Source organism: Xiphias gladius, unplaced genomic scaffold (genome assembly GCF_016859285.1).
Source record: "Xiphias gladius isolate SHS-SW01 ecotype Sanya breed wild unplaced genomic scaffold, ASM1685928v1 HiC_scaffold_1275, whole genome shotgun sequence".
NCBI classification, from domain to species: Eukaryota; Metazoa; Chordata; class Actinopteri; order Istiophoriformes; family Xiphiidae; genus Xiphias; species Xiphias gladius.
Genome location: NW_024401585.1, coordinates 7,814 through 29,709, shown reverse-complemented (window position 1 = coordinate 29,709; position 21,896 = coordinate 7,814). Strand labels below are relative to the sequence as shown.

At 44.2% G+C, this 21,896-nt stretch overlaps 3 protein-coding genes across 3 annotated transcripts; all 3 read right to left on the bottom strand.

Annotated features, from left to right (window-relative positions):
• Window positions 1-1,398: 1,398 nt before the first annotated feature.
• Window positions 1,399-2,813, bottom strand: LOC120787208. Its single transcript, XM_040122899.1, has 3 exons — window positions 2,796-2,813; window positions 1,644-2,490; window positions 1,399-1,550 (listed from the first exon to the last, which is right to left on the bottom strand). The coding sequence occupies exons 1-3, from the start codon at window positions 2,811-2,813 to the stop codon at window positions 1,447-1,449; spliced, it is 969 nt and encodes a 322-aa protein (XP_039978833.1). The 3' UTR covers window positions 1,399-1,446.
• Window positions 2,814-9,919: 7,106 nt separating this feature from the next.
• On the bottom strand, window positions 9,920-11,151 carry LOC120787209. The gene is made up of 2 exons (XM_040122900.1): window positions 10,165-11,151; window positions 9,920-10,071 (listed from the first exon to the last, which is right to left on the bottom strand). Exons 1-2 carry the CDS (start codon window positions 11,087-11,089, stop codon window positions 9,968-9,970), a joined length of 1,029 nt encoding a protein of 342 aa, XP_039978834.1. The 5' UTR covers window positions 11,090-11,151; the 3' UTR covers window positions 9,920-9,967.
• Window positions 11,152-18,441: 7,290 nt separating this feature from the next.
• On the bottom strand, window positions 18,442-20,789 carry LOC120787207 (DNA translocase FtsK 1-like). Its single transcript, XM_040122898.1, has 3 exons — window positions 20,739-20,789; window positions 18,687-19,539; window positions 18,442-18,593 (listed from the first exon to the last, which is right to left on the bottom strand). The coding sequence occupies exons 1-3, from the start codon at window positions 20,787-20,789 to the stop codon at window positions 18,490-18,492; spliced, it is 1,008 nt and encodes a 335-aa protein (XP_039978832.1). The 3' UTR covers window positions 18,442-18,489.
• Window positions 20,790-21,896: the final 1,107 nt, after the last annotated feature.

The following is a 21,896-nucleotide window of genomic DNA, read 5'->3' as shown; positions in this document are numbered from 1 at the left end:
TTCAAGCCAAGCCCGAGCCAGCCCTAACTAGGAGCTTCATCAGAAAGGCAGGTTTTAAGTCTACTCTTAAACGTGGAGAGTGTGCCTGCCTCCCGGACCCAGACAGGAAGACGGATCCACAGAAGCTGAGGGAATCTGAGCTGATAGCTGAGGGATCGGCCTCCCAGGTGCCACCTCAACCTGCAGTTTCAAACAGACAGCTGAAGCTTGAACCTGCACCTCCAACTCATATTTCACCACACAGTAGTAGTGCCTACAACTCCCTGCAGCCTCTACCAGCAACCTGCACCTCCAACTCATATTTCTGCCACACAGCTGCAGCCAAAACCTTAACCTCCACCCTCTTCCATTAACGTGTATTGTCGTCTCCATCTTCAGATTCTCCCATATCCCCCACCTACAGTCTCATCCAGCAACCTATGCACCCTCACCACCACCTTTGGCAGCCACCATTCGATTCTTCCTGCAAACTTCAAACAAATGACAACCGGATGCAGCTCCAACTCCCGCTTCAGTCTTTGGCACCCAACCTCGTGGAAGCTGCAACCCCGGCTTTCTCAGAATGTATAAAAGCTTACCAGGTACAATATTCAATGAAGACTATCAGCAGGTAGCTTTATTTTTCCTCAAGTCACCTTGTTCCCTTGGGTAACCTCCTGTCCTCTATTTCTACATAAAGATTTCCCCTCAGTTTCATGTGATGTGACTTGTCTTTCTCAGGTAATCCCCCCCTTGGAGTTCACACTCAAAAATGAGAGGATGAGCTGTGTTTTGTCAAAGGCACCATCTACAACCCAGTGCTCGCCAACGGAGCTCGTCCTGTGGAATGAGGCTGTTTCCAGCTGCGAAAAGTAACACACTGTACGTCTCTGAACAAATTGTTGAAACAAAAGTCAAACATTTATCAAATGAATGAATGGATATGGATGATTGAAAAACTGGTAAGAAAAGAAATAAAAAGAAGAGGCATTTTTAGAGCTCATTCCAGTTTGCATATGTTGTTCCGCTGGTTTTCACTGAGGCTGTGACATATTTGGATGCTACTATGAAAAGTTATTTCTCCACTTGAATACTGATTTTTGATTTATGCTAAAATGGTTTTGGCAAAAATTTTGAAGGAAAGAAAAAGTTTCAAATATAAATGTGGTTCAATGGAAATGCTGTGGTTTCATAGATGGACACCTTACTACTGTACATTTCTATTTCATTGGTTACAAAAAAGAAAAAAGGAAAAAAAAAAGTCAAGTGCTCGTGAAATACCCCCCTAGAAAATAAACCTATACAAATTATGCAGTATTTTATGTACAAATTTTTTCATGCAACACATAATTACCATGACATGTCTTCATGTTGAGTTTTATTAATTCACAATACAAGAAACACAAAATGGAACAAAGAAATAAAGACTGCAATGCAGCATGAAAATGATTTTTTACAGAGAGAATTTCATTCTGTCTCTGCGTTGTCTTCAGGCAGGAAGCAGCAGTAGACGTTTTTTTGCAGCCAAGTGAAGAAGCGGCTGAATCCACTCATCTCTGTCTTTTTAACCTCTGAAACACCAAAGGAGGACAGTCAGTGCCTTAACACATCGCAGCAGAATTAACAGTTAACCACTGGGAATGGACCTGAATAATATTTCCTACCTGTTGTGGTGTTGAAAGATTCCTCCACCCTGACTGGCTGCTGCGTGATGATCAGCTCATCCTGTACTGCAGAGATGACACGAGACTCATCAGCAAGAGGGGTCAAAGGTGGTGGAGGAGTGGTAACAGAGGCGCAGTCTTGTTCTGGACCGAGCATTGGCTGCTGGGCGTTGGAGGTGTTGGCGGCGTCAGCGATGTGGGCGACGCTGGTAGAAGTTACGGGATAGGGGGTCAGAGGAGCAGGTAGAGGAGAAATAACAGCAGACTCTAGGCTGAGCGCTGACTGTTCCTCTGCTTCATCCAGGCTACTGTTCAAACCATTTTGGATGGTGGAGTTGGCAGGATGTTCAGCACTGGTGGTCAGGTCATCCTGCGCTGCAGGGATGAAAGGAGGTTCGTCTGCAAGGGTCCGAAGAGCTGGTTGAGCTGGATCCAAGGCAGAGTCTGGTTCTCTGGTGGGTTCCTCACTCATCTTCTCAGCATCCAGGACGGAAGCAGTGACTGGAGTCTCAGCAGCAGGGGTCAGAGGGAGTGGTTGAGCTGGAGCCACACTAGAGTCTGGTTCTGAGCTGGATATGGGCTTTTCGCCTTCTTCATCCAGCTTGTGGTTCAAGCCATTCTGGACGGCGGTGTTGTCCGGGAGTTCGGCAGCGCTGGTCAGAGGAGTTGGTGGAGGAGTAATGACAGCAGTGTCTGTTTCTCTGTTTGTTTCACTGTCCTCCTCCAGATCAGGCTCCTTATTCACACCTTCAGCAGGGCTGGGTTTGTCTTCTGCACCATCCACCACGTCTGCTGGCTGGGTGCAGGCCTCTCTGGCATTCAGGTTTGGAGACAGTTTTATGTGAGGCTGAAAAGCGCAGAGATTTCTCCCGTTGCGACATAGCTGATGGTGTTCAGCACCTCTGCTGCGAAGCAGTTCAGCATCTTCACCAGGACGTCTTGAGTGTAACCCTGTCTAACCTTTTCCTGGATAGACAGGACCACGTTGTCCCTGATGGAGCGAGAGAAGGTGACCTGAAGTAGCATGGAGGACAGAGCAGCCGAGACCCGGTCCTCAACTGCTTTTGTGACTCCAACCGCCATTTTACCGAGCTGCTGGGAGGGCATGTTGAAGGAGGTGTTCGGAGGAGGCAACCAGAAGCCTTGCAGGACTTTTGGAACCACTTCCATCACAACCTCCCTTGGCCCCAGCAGTTTGGAGCTGGGGGCCTCCTGCTGCTGCTGCTGCTGCTCTGTCAGGCTCCTGGCGTACTTCTGAGCCGTGCTGATGATCTTGGGATGTCTGTAGGTTACAGTCATTCAAAGTTTGTTTTAAAACCACTTCATAACAACACAGAGACATTGCAGCTACTGCAGTGTAACTGATAATAAATGTGTGTCAAATACAACTCACTGAAACTGAGGAGGGATGGTCTCTGGTGAGTTGAGCAGCCTTCTAGCTTCAAACTCAACGTCCCTCATCTTCATGCTGGTGTTCACTTCCCACACCTGAAACAAGGAACGAGATACGATGAGCAGATTGGATACATTTACAGAATAAATCAAGTGTCATGTTCACTCCAAACTACTGTGAAGTCTTCTCAGGATTGTGGTCTTACCAGCTTGAGAAGAGGTCTGGCCTCGTCCTCTTCAAAGTCCTCCAGTTCAAACTCCCAGAGCCTTCAAACAGAAAGAAAACACAAGCCTCATCTTTACTGTTCCTCTCTCTCTCGTTACACGCAGATTGGTGTGACATGAGCAGACTTCATGTCAGGTGTAGTGCTGGTCTGAGTCTTTGAGTGTGTGCACGTGTGCGTGTGTGTGCGTGTCTCAGTAACTCACTGCACTCTCAGTGTGGTTTTGCTCTCCTCCACCAGCAGCTCAGTCATGTCTTCAGCAGTCACCTCAGATGGGAGCTGGTTTTTCTGCTGAAGCCTCAGAAGTTCAGCCACCAGTGCAATCTACACAACATACAAGAGACCACATGTCTTTAAGTTTAAGTACAATAAACAGTTTGGGAAACTTTAGCTTTTATCTTATCTTGGTGTGGACATTAAAACTAAAGCTGGTCTTACCTGAGACTTATAAGAGCCCATGTGCCAGCAGGTCTGCAGAGCCCGCTCATATATGGGTGTGTTAAACAACACCTGTGAAGAATATACAATCATGTTGATCATTAGTTTCTTATTCAGAGACTTAATTACATCTGAAAATGTTTACAGGGTAACTCAAGTAAAAAACAAAAAACAAACTCTTACATACCCTGATGGGTCTGTAGATGCCTCTACTTCCTTCAGTAAATTCCATGGGTGTTTTTTGTTGCTGTATATCAAAATACAGAACAAGGTAAACTGTCAAAGCGACAACGGAAATTTCACGAGTGTGAGTTCAACGAACGATTCGAGAGTACTCAAACACGGTTGATCCTTCAGACACAAATGAACAGTGTGTTCTGGTTGAAGAGTGTGTGAAGTCTGTAGAGAGATTCTAATTCTTGAGTCTTTGCAATCACCATTCTGGAACTCATTATGACACTTTTCAGAACGGATCCAGAGGACTTTTTTTTCAAAGGTCAACTGACTGACCAGGGATAACCAAGGGACCTTATGAAAGGCATAAACTGATACAATACCTGTGGATTACGTCTAAATCTGTGCGATGATAATCAAATGGATCATAAATAATCCAGTTTAAGTACACAATTTACATTTGTGTAATCAGACACAGTGAGATAAAAACACTGAACCCATCCAGGACCAAAATAACAAATTAGGCAAATTATTCGTATGATATCCTAAATTATTTTTCAAGATAATAATTCAGACACACACGTTTACAGTGGCGAGAGAAAGTATGCTAAGGCCATTGGAATGACCTGGTTTTCTGCATTAATTGGTGATAAGTGTGATCTGGTCTTCGTCTAAGTCGCAAGTATAGACAAAGAGAATGTGTTTAAGCTGATAACACACAAACAATTATAATCTTTCATGTCTTTATTGATCGCAGCCATTAAACACTGATAGTTCTGATGGAAAAAGTAAGTGGACCCTTGGATTTAATAACTGGTCCAACCTCCTTTGGCAGCAATAGCCTCAAACCAGAGCTTCCGGGGGCTGTGGATCAGACCTGCCCAACGTTCAAAAGGAATTTCAGACCGTTCTTCCTACAGAACGGCTTCGGCTCAGCCATATTGTTAGGATGTCTGGGGTGAACGGCTCTCTGAGCTCATTCTACAGCATCTATACTGGGTTAAGGTCTGGGCTCTGACTGGGCCACCCCAGAAGGATTTTCATGGTTTGAAGTCATTCTTGCTGAGCTTCAGCTGGCAGACCAGCCACCCTGACATTATCCTGTAAGATACCTTGATCAACTTGAGAATTCATTTTCCCCTCCAACATGGCGAGCTGGTCCAGGCCCAGAAGCAGCAAAGCCCCACATCAGGATTCTCCCTCCACACTACTTAACTGTCAGGATGACGTTTTCATGCTGGTGTACAGTGCCCTTTTTACACCATATGTGGTGCTGCATGTTCTCCCCAAACAATTCAACTCGAGTTTCATCAGTCCACAAAACTTATGTTGCTTGTGTTGATGTCGTTAGCTGAGGGGTTCACATACTTTTTCCAACTTACACTGTGAAGGCTTGAATGATGTTTTCAGTATGATGGAGGACGATACGATGACCGTCCACACTTTCCGAACCTTCAGAGTTCACGAGGCTCAGCCACGAACAGAGCCACGCACCTGTAGAGGTCTCCCTTGCAGAAATATAGATTAAAAAGAAATATGGATATTTTCCCTCATCTAAATATATATATGTATATAACTTTATAGAATAACTTCCTCCTCTGAAATGGCTGAAAGGGATTTTGGTTTTTTCTCATGAGAAGAATAATTCAGTCTAAACACCTAAACGACATTAGTCGAAGGGATAAATCCAAACATCATTTCTTAAATGTATATTTGTCCGTAAAAGAAGGTGAAAAAGCCCAGTTCTATTTTGTACAGAAACCTCATTTCTAGGAGGCAGGGTTGGAAAGAAATAGACTGTACGGTTCTGAACAAATTAATTTTGCCAAATTATAAGTAAAACATTTGTCAAAACTCGTGAGAAAAGAAAAAGAAAAGGCATTTTAAGGAGCTCATTTCAGTTTTCATGTGTTGTTCTGCTGGTTTTCCCTCAGGCTGTGACATATTTGGCTGCTTTTTTCTCTGCGTGAAGACGGATTTTTGATTCTCGCCAAAATAGTTTTATTAGAAACCACAGTTTACGCCATTGTAACAGACACTCAATACACTGGAACATTTTCACCTGAATGACCAGGATATGTCATTTCTTGAATGATTTGTTCACCGTGCTTTCCCTCTTCCTCACACAGATCATAGAGTAGCGATGGTGATGAATTACTTATGTAGCTCTGCTGCTTACGAGTGTAGTGATGTTAAAACAGGGAGAATCATTTGCAAACACATGTTGCATTGATTCAGTGACCTGTAGCTACGCCTATTAATAAACGCTGAAACCTGCACTAATACGAGGTGATTTAGAATTTGAATTCAGCTCGTTGTGTTTCGGTGTCAGTCACTTTGACTCTTTGCATCAAAAGTTTAGCGCAGTGAAACTCAGACGTGATAAACGACCCAGAGCAAAGGTAAAATATCGCAATACAAAATTTCAGACCATTCAACGGAGTTAACTCTATGTTTGCGGAAACACTGAAACTCCTGTGTGCACGAAGGCTAATGATGGATCTAACCGCAGCTATTGCACTGAACCGCTAATGATGAAAAAACAGGCGCTTTCCTTATTACTGTTGCCAGATGTGTGGATTTGACGTGAGTGATAAGAGAGGCTGCGTTCAGTGTGGTGAGTATTGACGCCTCGCCTCCATGCGCACAGCAATGTGAGACACCACGAGACTTTGAATTTAAGCAGCAAAACTGAAAATCGGCCTTCAACCAGAAATTTGACCAGACAGAAAAAACATGAAACATTTTGTTTCTCCAGGAGAAAATCTGATTGGACTTTTAATTATAATCACAATGTCCCGACAGCTCGGATGGAGCTGGACTCATCCAGCCCACTGACTCACCCTGAGGATGGCTGCTGTGTTCCAGATGTTTACAATATGAAACCTGGAATCTTCCTGTAACAGCATATGTGTCTGATATGGAAGTTTCTGGAAAGTCAGTGACCGTTAGTTTCTGACTGATCCTGGTGCAGTGTCATGAGATTTAAGTCATTAACGAAATGACCAGCGCGGTGCCCCGTGCGTAAAACCCGCGCCGCACCTCTCTCAATATGTAGACGCGCGTGTCGATCCTGCTGCTGTGTGAGGACTACAAGTGTTTAATAAACTCAAAGGAAACAGTCTTAGAAACGTGTTCAAAATTGTATTTGGACAACTCTTTTATTCTGTGACAGATGCAGATTATTGTGGAGCAAAGTAAAAGAGCTAAAACTCAACACACGTGACAGGTGATTTGTACTTGTGGAGATGTCTGTGTTAGTGCGCCCCCGTTAAACAAAACCACGCAAAAATGGACTTTTGTGCTCTGTTTTGATTGTGGATCAGTGTCAGTTCTGAGATGTAGAGAGGAGCCAATGTTAAGAAGATGTCCTGCGTGTGGAGACAGTCTTAAAAGCTAAATATCTAAACTTTTAATCAAGGAATGGTTTTTTGGATTCCTCTGACGGGCGAGAGATTTGTTTGTGTCTGAGAGTGTGAGACAGAGCCTCCATGATACAGTGTATAGCCGAGGTCAAATGAAGAATATGACTGAGGACACTGTCAGATGTGGACATTTATTCATAGTGAGACGTGGGTTTGAGCTCAGGTCTTATACAGGCTGACTGGATGAAACCTCCCATCACAGAGGTGAGACGTGACTGTAAAAAGGATCTGCACAAAATGGAGGTCAAGGATTCCATGGTTCCTACGTTTGTCTCCAGGTGCATCATTCATATGTGATCATCATTTAAACACAAGCAAAACCTCCAACAGTCAAGAAACCTTTTTTCTCATGTTCCACTCGACAATTTCTTTCAAATCAAAGCTTCTGCTGAGGACTTCTTTCATCCTGACGAGGACTAAAGACTCATAGAAACTGACCAAAGCTACACAACAAACTTCCAACATGGAAACTATGAGCTTTGAATTTCAGAGCCTTCTAAGTTCATTCATGTTTAACCTATGAGCATGAACACTCCCCCACCCGGGAGGTCGCACGGAATGAATTCATAAATTTAAAAAAGAGAAATATAGATGAATGATTGGAAAGAGAAAGAAGCACTCTCGCCTGCGGATGTAATAAACGATGTAGGAGATGGTCACTGTCAGTACTGGACTGTACCTGCTCATATTGATATATTCACTAACAAAGGGACCAGAAATGTGCCAAAAGGAATTGAAATCACTGCCTTACTGACACTAATGTCATCTTTTATATGTCTAATCAAATCCTTTATATCACCCGGCTCCCAGCCTGGATACATAGTACACAGTGATATTAGGTTTATGCAAGTACAACTCTGAATTACTTGAACTTAATATATAGTTCCCAACAGACATGTGACATTATAATTTCATACAGAATATGGCAGCATACTAGTTTATGACATTTGCAGCACTGAAGAACAATATCAGCTGACAGGATAAGGGCCTAGAGGTGGCTCCTGCTGTTCTACCTGACTTCGTGGCCCGTCTACAAAAGGTTTTATTACCTTCACTGTTTCAGTTTTCTGATTACATGTTGCCAATACCTAAAGTAATATTTAAATTCTTGTTACTTCCGTCAAGGCCCATAGCAGCATAACCAGAGGCAGGTTCAAGCCAAGCCCGAGCCAGCCCTAACTAGGAGCTTCATCAGAAAGGCAGGTTTTAAGTCTACTCTTAAACGTGGAGAGTGTGCCTGCCTCCCGGACCCAGACAGGAAGACGGATCCACAGAAGCTGAGGGAATCTGAGCTGATAGCTGAGGGATCGGCCTCCCAGGTGCCACCTCAACCTGCAGTTTCAAACAGACAGCTGAAGCTTGAACCTGCACCTCCAACTCATATTTCTGCCACACAGTAGTAGCCTACAACTCTACCTGCAGCCTCTACCAGCAACCTGCACCTCCAACTCATATTTCTGCCACACAGCTGTAGCCTACAACTCTACCTGCAGCCTCTACCAGCAACCTGCACCTCCAACTCATATTTCTGCCACACAGCTGCAGCCAAAACCTTAACCTCCACCCTCTTCCATTAACGTGTATTGTCGTCTCCATCTTCAGATTCTCCCATATCCCCCACCTACAGTCTCATCCAGCAACCTATGCACCCTCACCACCACCTTTGGCAGCCACCATTCGATTCTTCCTGCAAACTTCAAACAAATGACAACCGGATGCAGCTCCAACTCCCGCTTCAGTCTTTGGCACCCAACCTCGTGGAAGCTGCAACCCCGGCTTTCTCAGAATGTATAAAAGCTTACCAGGTACAATATTCAATGAAGACTATCAGCAGGTAGCTTTATTTTTCCTCAAGTCACCTTGTTCCCTTGGGTAACCTCCTGTCCTCTATTTCTACATAAAGATTTCCCCTCAGTTTCATGTGATGTGACTTGTCTTTCTCAGGTAATCCCCCTTGGAGTTCACACTCAAAAATGAGAGGATGAGCGCTGTGTTTTGTCAAAGGCACCATCTACAACCCAGTGCTCGCCAACGGAGCTCGTCCTGTGGAATGAGGCTGTTTCCAGCTGCGAAAAGTAACACACTGTACGTCTCTGAACAAATTGTTGAAACAAAAGTCAAACATTTATCAAATGAATGAATGGATATGGATGATTGAAAAACTGGTAAGAAAAGAAATAAAAAGAAGAGGCATTTTTAGGAGCTCATTCCAGTTTGCATATGTTGTTCGCTGGTTTTCACTGAGGCTGTGACATATTTGGATGCTACTATGAAAAGTTATTTCTCCACTTGAATACTGATTTTTGATTTATGCTAAAATGGTTTTGGCAAAAATTTTGAAGGAAAGAAAAAGTTTCAAATATAAATGTGGTTCAATGGAAATGCTGTGGTTTCATAGATGGACACCTTACTACTGTACATTTCTATTTCATTGGTTACAAAAAAGAAAAAAGGAAAAAAAAAAAGTCAAGTGCTCGTGAAATACCCCCCTAGAAAATAAACCTATACAAATTATGCAGTATTTTATGTACAAATTTTTTCATGCAACACATAATTACCATGACATGTCTTCATGTTGAGTTTTATTAATTCACAATACAAGAAACACAAAATGGAACAAAGAAATAAAGACTGCAATGCAGCATGAAAATGATTTTTTACAGAGAGAATTTCATTCTGTCTCTGCGTTGTCTTCAGGCAGGAAGCAGCAGTAGACGTTTTTTTGCAGCCAAGTGAAGAAGCGGCTGAATCCACTCATCTCTGTCTTTTTAACCTCTGAAACACCAAAGGAGGACAGTCAGTGCCTTAACACATCGCAGCAGAATTAACAGTTAACCACTGGGAATGGACCTGAATAATATTTCCTACCTGTTGTGGTGTTGAAAGATTCCTCCACCCTGACTGGCTGCTGCGTGATGATCAGCTCATCCTGTACTGCAGAGATGACACGAGACTCATCAGCAAGAGGGGTCAAAGGTGGTGGAGGAGTGGTAACAGAGGCGCAGTCTTGTTCTGGACCGAGCATTGGCTGCTGGGCGTTGGAGGTGTTGGCGGCGTCAGCGATGTGGGCGACGCTGGTAGAAGTTACGGGATAGGGGGTCAGAGGAGCAGGTAGAGGAGAAATAACAGCAGACTCTAGGCTGAGCGCTGACTGTTCCTCTGCTTCATCCAGGCTACTGTTCAAACCATTTTGGATGGTGGAGTTGGCAGGATGTTCAGCACTGGTGGTCAGGTCATCCTGCGCTGCAGGGATGAAAGGAGGTTCGTCTGCAAGGGTCCGAAGAGCTGGTTGAGCTGGATCCAAGGCAGAGTCTGGTTCTCTGGTGGGTTCCTCACTCATCTTCTCAGCATCCAGGACGGAAGCAGTGACTGGAGTCTCAGCAGCAGGGGTCAGAGGGAGTGGTTGAGCTGGAGCCACACTAGAGTCTGGTTCTGAGCTGGATATGGGCTTTTCGCCTTCTTCATCCAGCTTGTGGTTCAAGCCATTCTGGACGGCGGTGTTGTCCGGGAGTTCGGCAGCGCTGGTCAGAGGAGTTGGTGGAGGAGTAATGACAGCAGTGTCTGTTTCTCTGTTTGTTTCACTGTCCTCCTCCAGATCAGGCTCCTTATTCACACCTTCAGCAGGGCTGGGTTTGTCTTCTGCACCATCCACCACGTCTGCTGGCTGGGTGCAGGCCTCTCTGGCATTCAGGTTTGGAGACAGTTTTATGTGAGGCTGAAAAAGCGCAGAGATTTCTCCCGTTGCGACATAGCTGATGGTGTTCAGCACCTCTGCTGCGAAGCAGTTCAGCATCTTCACCAGGACGTCTTGAGTGTAACCCTGTCTAACCTTTTCCTGGATAGACAGGACCACGTTGTCCCTGATGGAGCGAGAGAAGGTGACCTGAAGTAGCATGGAGGACAGAGCAGCCGAGACCCGGTCCTCAACTGCTTTTGTGACTCCAACCGCCATTTTACCGAGCTGCTGGGAGGGCATGTTGAAGGAGGTGTTCGGAGGAGGCAACCAGAAGCCTTGCAGGACTTTTGGAACCACTTCCATCACAACCTCCCTTGGCCCCAGCAGTTTGGAGCTGGGGCCTCCTGCTGCTGCTGCTGCTGCTCTGTCAGGCTCCTGGCGTACTTCTGAGCCGTGCTGATGATCTTGGGATGTCTGTAGGTTACAGTCATTCAAAGTTTGTTTTAAAACCACTTCATAACAACACAGAGACATTGCAGCTACTGCAGTGTAACTGATAATAAATGTGTGTCAAATACAACTCACTGAAACTGAGGAGGGATGGTCTCTGGTGAGTTGAGCAGCCTTCTAGCTTCAAACTCAACGTCCCTCATCTTCATGCTGGTGTTCACTTCCCACACCTGAAACAAGGAACGAGATACGATGAGCAGATTGGATACATTTACAGAATAAATCAAGTGTCATGTTCACTCCAAACTACTGTGAAGTCTTCTCAGGATTGTGGTCTTACCAGCTTGAGAAGAGGTCTGGCCTCGTCCTCTTCAAAGTCCTCCAGTTCAAACTCCCAGAGCCTTCAAACAGAAAGAAAACACAAGCCTCATCTTTACTGTTCCTCTCTCTCTCGTTACACGCAGATTGGTGTGACATGAGCAGACTTCATGTCAGGTGTAGTGCTGGTCTGAGTCTTTGAGTGTGTGCACGCAGCGTGTGTGTGCGTGTCTCAGTAACTCACTGCACTCTCAGTGTGGTTTTGCTCTCCTCCACCAGCAGCTCAGTCATGTCTTCAGCAGTCACCTCAGATGGGAGCTGGTTTTTCTGCTGAAGCCTCAGAAGTTCAGCCACCAGTGCAATCTACACAACATACAAGAGACCACATGTCTTTAAGTTTAAGTACAATAAACAGTTTGGGAAACTTTAGCTTTTATCTTATCTTGGTGTGGACATTAAAACTAAAGCTGGTCTTACCTGAGACTTATAAGAGCCCATGTGCCAGCAGGTCTGCAGAGCCCGCTCATATATGGGTGTGTTAAACAACACCTGTGAAGAATATACAATCATGTTGATCATTAATTTCTTATTCAGAGACTTAATTACATCTGAAAATGTTTACAGGGTAACTCAAGTAAAAAACAAAAAACAAACTCTTACATACCCTGATGGGTCTGTAGATGCCTCTACTTCCTTCAGTAAATTCCATGGGTGTTTTTTGTTGCTGTATATCAAAATACAGAACAAGGTAAACTGTCAAAGCGACAACGGAAATTTCACGAGTGTGAGTTCAACGAACGATTCGAGAGTACTCAAACACGGTTGATCCTTCAGACACAAATGAACAGTGTGTTCTGGTTGAAGAGTGTGTGAAGTCTGTAGAGAGATTCTAATTCTTGAGTCTTTGCAATCACCATTCTGGAACTCATTATGACACTTTTCAGAACGGATCCAGAGGACTTTTTTTTCAAAGGTCAACTGACTGACCAGGGATAACCAAGGGACCTTATGAAAGGCATAAACTGATACAATACCTGTGGATTACGTCTAAATCTGTGCGATGATAATCAAATGGATCATAAATAATCCAGTTTAAGTACACAATTTACATTTGTGTAATCAGACACAGTGAGATAAAAACACTGAACCCATCCAGGACCAAAATAACAAATTAGGCAAATTATTCGTATGATATCCTAAATTATTTTTCAAGATAATAATTCAGACACACGTTTACAGTGGCGAGAGAAAGTATGCTAAGGCCATTGGAATGACCTGGTTTTCTGCATTAATTGGTGATAAGTGTGATCTGGTCTTCGTCTAAGTCGCAAGTATAGACAAAGAGAATGTGTTTAAGCTGATAACACACAAACAATTATAATCTTTCATGTCTTTATTGATCGCAGCCATTAAACACTGATAGTTCTGATGGAAAAAGTAAGTGGACCCTTGGATTTAATAACTGGTCCAACCTCCTTTGGCAGCAATAGCCTCAAACCAGAGCTTCCGGGGGCTGTGGATCAGACCTGCCCAACGTTCAAAAGGAATTTCAGACCGTTCTTCCTACAGAACGGCTTCGGCTCAGCCATATTGTTAGGATGTCTGGGGTGAACGGCTCTCTGAGCTCATTCTACAGCATCTATACTGGGTTAAGGTCTGGGCTCTGACTGGGCCACCCCAGAAGGATTTTCATGGTTTGAAGTCATTCTTGCTGAGCTTCAGCTGGCAGACCAGCCACCCTGACATTATCCTGTAAGATACCTTGATCAACTTGAGAATTCATTTTCCCCTCCAACATGGCGAGCTGGTCCAGGCCCAGAAGCAGCAAAGCCCCAAATCAGGATTCTCCCTCCACTCTACTTAACTGTCAGGATGACGTTTTCATGCTGGTGTACAGTGCCCTTTTTACACCATATGTGGTGCTGCATGTTCTCCCCAAACAATTCAACTCGAGTTTCATCAGTCCACAAAACTTATGTTGCTTGTGTTGATGTCGTTAGCTGAGGGGTTCACATACTTTTTCCAACTTACACTGTGAAGGCTTGAATGATGTTTTCAGTATGATGGAGGACGATACGATGACCGTCCACACTTTCCGAACCTTCAGAGTTCACGAGGCTCAGCCACGAACAGAGCCACGCACCTGTAGAGGTCTCCCTTGCAGAAATATAGATTAAAAAGAAATATGGATATTTTCCCTCATCTAAATATATATATGTATATAACTTTATAGAATAACTTCCTCCTCTGAAATGGCTGAAAGGGATTTTGGTTTTTTCTCATGAGAAGAATAATTCAGTCTAAACACCTAAACGACATTAGTCGAAGGGATAAATCCAAACATCATTTCTTAAATGTATATTTGTCCGTAAAAGAAGGTGAAAAAGCCCAGTTCTATTTTGTACAGAAACCTCATTTCTAGGAGGCAGGGTTGGAAAGAAATAGACTGTACGGTTCTGAACAAATTAATTTTGCCAAATTATAAGTAAAACATTTGTCAAAACTCGTGAGAAAAGAAAAAGAAAAGGCATTTTAAGGAGCTCATTTCAGTTTTCATGTGTTGTTCTGCTGGTTTTCCCTCAGGCTGTGACATATTTGGCTGCTTTTTCTCTGCGTGAAGACGGATTTTTGATTCTCGCCAAAATAGTTTTATTAGAAACCACAGTTTACGCCATTGTAACAGACACTCAATACACTGGAACATTTTCACCTGAATGACCAGGATATGTCATTTCTTGAATGATTTGTTCACCGTGCTTTCCTCTTCCTCACACAGATCATAGAGTAGCGATGGTGATGAATTACTTATGTAGCTCTGCTGCTTACGAGTGTAGTGATGTTAAAACAGGGAGAATCATTTGCAAACACATGTTGCATTGATTCAGTGACCTGTAGCTACGCCTATTAATAAACGCTGAAACCTGCACTAATACGAGGTGATTTAGAATTTGAATTCAGCTCGTTGTGTTTCGGTGTCAGTCACTTTGACTCTTTGCATCAAAAGTTTAGCGCAGTGAAACTCAGACGTGATAAACGACCCAGAGCAAAGGTAAAATATCGCAATACAAAATTTCAGACCATTCAACGGAGTTAACTCTATGTTTGCGGAAACACTGAAACTCCTGTGTGCACGAAGGCTAATGATGGATCTAACCGCAGCTATTGCACTGAACCGCTAATGATGAAAAAACAGGCGCTTTCCTTATTACTGTTGCCAGATGTGTGGATTTGACGTGAGTGATAAGAGGCTGCGTTCAGTGTGGTGAGTATTGACGCCTCGCCTCCATGCGCACAGCAATGTGAGACACCACGAGACTTTGAATTTAAGCAGCAAAACTGAAAATCGGCCTTCAACCAGAAATTTGACCAGACAGAAAAAACATGAAACATTTTGTTTCTCCAGGAGAAAATCTGATTGGACTTTTAATTATAATCACAATGTCCCGACAGCTCGGATGGAGCTGGACTCATCCAGCCCACTGACTCACCCTGAGGATGGCTGCTGTGTTCCAGATGTTTACAATATTTAAACCTGGAATCTTCCTGTAACAGCATATGTGTCTGATATGGAAGTTTCTGGAAAGTCAGTGACCGTTAGTTTCTGACTGATCCTGGTGCAGTGTCATGAGATTTAAGTCATTAACGAAATGACCAGCGCGGTGCCCCGTGCGTAAAACCCGCGCCGCACCTCTCTCAATATGTAGACGCGCGTGTCGATCCTGCTGCTGTGTGAGGACTACAAGTGTTTAATAAACTCAAAGGAAACAGTCTTAGAAACGTGTTCAAAATTGTATTTGGACAACTCTTTTATTCTGTGACAGATGCAGATTATTGTGGAGCAAAGTAAAAGAGCTAAAACTCAACACACGTGACAGGTGATTTGTACTTGTGGAGATGTCTGTGTTAGTGCGCCCCCGTTAAACAAAACCACGCAAAAATGGACTTTTGTGCTCTGTTTTGATTGTGGATCAGTGTCAGTTCTGAGATGTAGAGAGGAGCCAATGTTAAGAAGATGTCCTGCGTGTGGAGACAGTCTTAAAAGCTAAATATCTAAACTTTTAATCAAGGAATGGTTTTGTGGATTCCTCTGACGGGCGAGAGATTTGTTTGTGTCTGAGAGTGTGAGACAGAGCCTCCATGATACAGTGTATAGCCGAGGTCAAATGAAGAATATGACTGAGGACACTGTCAGATGTGGACATTTATTCATAGTGAGACGTGGGTTTGAGCTCAGGTCTTATACAGGCTGACTGGATGAAACCTCCCATCACAGAGGTGAGACGTGACTGTAAAATGGATCTGCACAAAATGGAGGTCAAGGATTCCATGGTTCCTACGTTTGTCTCCAGGTGCATCATTCATATGTGATCATCATTTAAACACAAGCAAAACCTCCAACAGTCAAGAAACCTTTTTTCTCATGTTCCACTCGACAATTTCTTTCAAATCAAAGCTTCTGCTGAGGACTTCTTTCATCCTGACGAGGACTAAAGACTCATAGAAACTGACCAAAGCTACACAACAAACTTCCAACATGGAAACTATGAGCTTTGAATTTCAGAGCCTTCTAAGTTCATTCATGTTTAACCTATGAGCATGAACACTCCCCCACCCCGGGAGGTCGCACGGAATGAATTCATAAATTTAAAAAAGAGAAATATAGATGAATGATTGGAAAGAGAAAGAAGCACTCTCGCCTGCGGATGTAATAAACGATGTAGGAGATGGTCACTGTCAGTACTGGACTGTACCTGCTCATATTGATATATTCACTAACAAAGGGACCAGAAATGTGCCAAAAGGAATTGAAATCACTGCCTTACTGACACTAATGTCATCTTTTTATATGTCTAATCAAATCCTTTATATCACCCGGCTCCCAGCCTGGATACATAGTACACAGTGATATTAGGTTTATGCAAGTACAACTCTGAATTACTTGAACTTAATATATAGTTCCCAACAGACATGTGACATTATAATTTCATACAGAATATGGCAGCATACTAGTTTATGACATTTGCAGCACTGAAGAACAATATCAGCTGACAGGATAAGGGCCTAGAGGTGGCTCCTGCTGTTCTACCTGACTTCGTGGCCCCGTCTACAAAAGGTTTTATTACCTTCACTGTTTCAGTTTTCTGATTACATGTTGCCAATACCTAAAGTAATATTTAAATTCTTGTTACTTCCGTCAAGGCCCATAGCAGCATAACCAGAGGCAGGTTCAAGCCAAGCCCGAGCCAGCCCTAACTAGGAGCTTCATCAGAAAGGCAGGTTTTAAGTCTACTCTTAAACGTGGAGAGTGTGCCTGCCTCCCGGACCCAGACAGGAAGACGGATCCACAGAAGCTGAGGGAATCTGAGCTGATAGCTGAGGGATCGGCCTCCCAGGTGCCACCTCAACCTGCAGTTTCAAACAGACAGCTGAAGCTTGAACCTGCACCTCCAACTCATATTTCTGCCACACAGTAGTAGCCTACAACTCTACCTGCAGCCTCTACCAGCAACCTGCACCTCCAACTCATATTTCTGCCACACAGCTGTAGCCTACAACTCTACCTGCAGCCTCTACCAGCAACCTGCACCTCCAACTCATATTTCTGCCACACAGCTGCAGCCAAAACCTTAACCTCCACCCTCTTCCATTAACGTGTATTGTCGTCTCCATCTTCAGATTCTCCCATATCCCCCACCTACAGTCTCATCCAGCAACCTATGCACCCTCACCACCACCTTTGGCAGCCACCATTCGATTCTTCCTGCAAACTTCAAACAAATGACAACCGGATGCAGCTCCAACTCCCGCTTCAGTCTTTGGCACCCAACCTCGTGGAAGCTGCAACCCCGGCTTTCTCAGAATGTATAAAAGCTTACCAGGTACAATATTCAATGAAGACTATCAGCAGGTAGCTTTATTTTTCCTCAAGTCACCTTGTTCCCTTGGGTAACCTCCTGTCCTCTATTTCTACATAAAGATTTCCCCTCAGTTTCATGTGATGTGACTTGTCTTTCTCAGGTAATCCCCCCCTTGGAGTTCACACTCAAAAATGAGAGGATGAGCGCTGTGTTTTGTCAAAGGCACCATCTACAACCCAGTGCTCGCCAACGGAGCTCGTCCTGTGGAATGAGGCTGTTTCCAGCTGCGAAAAGTAACACACTGTACGTCTCTGAACAAATTGTTGAAACAAAAGTCAAACATTTATCAAATGAATGAATGGATATGGATGATTGAAAAACTGGTAAGAAAAGAAATAAAAAGAAGAGGCATTTTTAGGAGCTCATTCCAGTTTGCATATGTTGTTCCGCTGGTTTTCACTGAGGCTGTGACATATTTGGATGCTACTATGAAAAGTTATTTCTCCACTTGAATACTGATTTTTGATTTATGCTAAAATGGTTTTGGCAAAAATTTTGAAGGAAAGAAAAAGTTTCAAATATAAATGTGGTTCAATGGAAATGCTGTGGTTTCATAGATGGACACCTTACTACTGTACATTTCTATTTCATTGGTTACAAAAAAGAAAAAAGGAAAAAAAAAAAAGTCAAGTGCTCGTGAAATACCCCCCTAGAAAATAAACCTATACAAATTATGCAGTATTTTATGTACAAATTTTTTCATGCAACACTGAATTACCATGACATGTCTTCATGTTGAGTTTTATTAATTCACAATACAAGAAACACAAAATGGAACAAAGAAATAAAGACTGCAATGCAGCATGAAAATGATTTTTTACAGAGAGAATTTCATTCTGTCTCTGCGTTGTCTTCAGGCAGGAAGCAGCAGTAGACGTTTTTTTGCAGCCAAGTGAAGAAGCGGCTGAATCCACTCATCTCTGTCTTTTTAACCTCTGAAACACCAAAGGAGGACAGTCAGTGCCTTAACACATCGCAGCAGAATTAACAGTTAACCACTGGGAATGGACCTGAATAATATTTCCTACCTGTTGTGGTGTTGAAAGATTCCTCCACCCTGACTGGCTGCTGCGTGATGATCAGCTCATCCTGTACTGCAGAGATGACACGAGACTCATCAGCAAGAGGGGTCAAAGGTGGTGGAGGAGTGGTAACAGAGGCGCAGTCTGGCTCTGGACCGAGCATTGGCTGCTGGGCGTTGGAGGTGTTGGCGGCGTCAGCGATGCGGGCCACGTTGGTAGAAGTTTCGGGATAGGGGGTCAGAGGAGCAGGTAGAGGAGAAATAACAGCAGACTCTAGGCTGAGCGCTGACTGTTCCTCTGCTTCATCCAGGCTACTGTTCAAACCATTTTGGATGGTGGAGTTGGCAGGATGTTCAGCACTGGTGGTCAGGTCATCCTGCGCTGCAGGGATGAAAGGAGGTTCGTCTGCAAGGGTCCGAAGAGCTGGTTGAGCTGGATCCAAGGCAGAGTCTGGTTCTCTGGTGGGTTCCTCACTCATCTTCTCAGCATCCAGGACGGAAGCAGTGACTGGAGTCTCAGCAGCAGGGGTCAGAGGGAGTGGTTGAGCTGGAGCCACACTAGAGTCTGGTTCTGAGCTGGATATGGGCTTTTCGCCTTCTTCATCCAGCTTGTGGTTCAAGCCATTCTGGACGGCGGTGTTGTCCGGGAGTTCGGCAGTGCTGGTCAGAGGAGTTGGTGGAGGAGTAATGACAGCAGTGTCTGTTTCTCTGTTTGGTTCACTGTCTTCCTCCAGACCAGGCTCCTTATTCACACCTTCAGCAGGGCTGGGTTTGTCTTCTGCACCATCCACCACGTCTGCTGGCTGGGTGCAGGCCTCTCTGGCATTCAGGTTTGGAGACAGTTTAATGTAACTGTGAGGCTGAAAAAGCGCAGAGATTTCTCCCGTTGCGACATAGCTGATGGTGTTCAGCACCTCTGCTGCGAAGCAGTTCAGCATCTTCACCAGGACGTCTTGAGTGTAACCCTGTCTAACCTTTTCCTGGATAGACAGGACCACGTTGTCCCTGATGGAGCGAGAGAAGGTGACCTGAAGTAGCATGGAGGACAGAGCAGCCGAGACCCGGTCCTCAACTGCTTTTGTGACTCCAACCGCCATTTTACCGAGCTGCTGGGAGGGCATGTTGAAGGAGGTGTTCGGAGGAGGCAACCAGAAGCCTTGCAGGACTTTTGGAACCACTTCCATCACAACCTCCCTTGGCCCCAGCAGTTTGGAGCTGGGGGCCTCCTGCTGCTGCTGCTGCTGCTCTGTCAGGCTCCTGGCGTACTTCTGAGCCGTGCTGATGATCTTGGGATGTCTGTAGGTTACAGTCATTCAAAGTTTGTTTTAAAACCACTTCATAACAACACAGAGACATTGCAGCTACTGCAGTGTAACTGATAATAAATGTGTGTCAAATACAACTCACTGAAACTGAGGAGGATGGTCTCTGGTGAGTTGAGCAGCCTTCTAGCTTCAAACTCAACGTCCCTCATCTTCATGCTGGTGTTCACTTCCCACACCTGAAACAAGGAACGAGATACGATGAGCAGATTGGATACATTTACAGAATAAATCAAGTGTCATGTTCACTCCAAACTACTGTGAAGTCTTCTCAGGATTGTGGTCTTACCAGCTTGAGAAGAGGTCTGGCCTCGTCCTCTTCAAAGTCCTCCAGTTCAAACTCCCAGAGCCTTCAAACAGAAAGAAAACACAAGCCTCATCTTTACTGTTTCCTCTCTCTCGTTACATAGATTGGTGTGACATGAGCAGACTTCATGTCAGGTGTAGTGCTGGTCTGAGTCTTTGAGTGTGTGCACGTGTGTGTGCGTGTCTCAGTAACTCACTGCACTCTCAGTGTGGTTTTGCTCTCCTCCACCAGCAGCTCAGTCATGTCTTCAGCAGTCACCTCAGATGGGAGCTGGTTTTTCTGCTGAAGCCTCAGAAGTTCAGCCACCAGTGCAATCTACACAACATACAAGAGACCACATGTCTTTAAGTTTAAGTACAATAAACAGTTTGGGAAACTTTAGCTTTTATCTTATCTTGGTGTGGACATTAAAACTAAAAGCTGGTCCTACCTGAGACTTATAAGAGCCCATGTGCCAGCAGATCTGCAGAGCCCGGCTCATATGGGTGTGTAATATGAAGATGAGGCGATATGGATATTTACTTCCTCCTCTGAAATGGCTGAAAGGGATTTTGTTTTTTTCTCATGAGAAGAATAATTCAGCCTAACCACCTAAATGACATTTTGTTCTCCGTGCTTTCCCTCTTCCTCACACAGATCATAGTGTAGCGATGGTGATGAATTACTTATGTAGCTCTGCTGCTTACGAGTGTAGTGATGTTAAAACAGGGAGAATCATTTGCAAACACATGTTGCATTGATTCAGTGACCTGTAGCTACGCCTATTAATAAACGCTGAAACCTGCACTAATACGAGGTGATTTAGAATTTTGAATTCAGCTCGTTGTGTTTCAGTGTCAGTCACTTTGACTCTTTGCATCAAAAGTTTAGCGCAGTGAAACTCAGACGTGATAAACGACCCAGAGCAAAGGTAAAATATCGCAATACAAAATTTCAGACCATCAGCGGAGTTAACTCTATGTTTGCGGAAACACTGAAACTCCTGTGTGCACGAAGGCTAATGATGGATCTAACCGCAGCTATTGCACTGAACCGCTAATGATGAAAAAACAGGCGCTTTCCTTATTACTGTTGCCAGATGTGTGGATTTGACGTGAGTGATAAGAGAGGCTGCGTTCAGTGTGGTGAGTATTGACGACTCGCCTCCATGCGCACAGCAATGTGAGACACCACGAGACTTTGAATTTAAGCAAAACTGAAAATCGGCCTTCAACCAGAAATTTGACCAGACAGAAAAAACATGAAACATTTTGTTTCTCCAGGAGAAAATCTGATTGGACTTTTAATTATAATCACAATGTCCCGACAGCTCGGATGGAGCTGGACTCATCCAGCCCACTGACTCACCCTGAGGATGGCTGCTGTGTTCCAGATGTTTACAATATGAAACCTGGAATCTTCCTGTAACAGCATATGTGTCTGATATGGAAGTTTCTGGAAAGTCAGTGACCGTTAGTTTCTGACTGATCCTGGTGCAGTGTCATTAACGAAATGACCAGCGCGGTGCCCCGTGCGTAAAAAAACGCGCCGCACCTCTCTCAATATGTAGACGCGTCGATCCTGCTGCTGTGTGAGGACTACAAGTGTT

Excerpts from the sequence above, each read along its gene's own strand:
- LOC120787207 (XM_040122898.1), bottom strand. The coding sequence starts at position 20,789 with ATGAGCCGGGCTCTGCAGATCTGCTGGCACATGGGCTCTTATAAGTCT. Across the intron at positions 19,540-20,738 it reads TGGGCTCTTATAAGTCTCAG|CCTCACAGTTACATTAAACT; the intron begins GTAGGACCAGCT and ends GCGCTTTTTCAG. Across the intron at positions 18,594-18,686 it reads ATCTTTCAACACCACAACAG|AGGTTAAAAAGACAGAGATG; the intron begins GTAGGAAATATT and ends TTGGTGTTTCAG.
- LOC120787208 (XM_040122899.1), bottom strand. Across the intron at positions 1,551-1,643 it reads ATCTTTCAACACCACAACAG|AGGTTAAAAAGACAGAGATG; the intron begins GTAGGAAATATT and ends TTGGTGTTTCAG.
- LOC120787209 (XM_040122900.1), bottom strand. The coding sequence starts at position 11,089 with ATGCTGAACTGCTTCGCAGCAGAGGTGCTGAACACCATCAGCTATGTC. Across the intron at positions 10,072-10,164 it reads ATCTTTCAACACCACAACAG|AGGTTAAAAAGACAGAGATG; the intron begins GTAGGAAATATT and ends TTGGTGTTTCAG.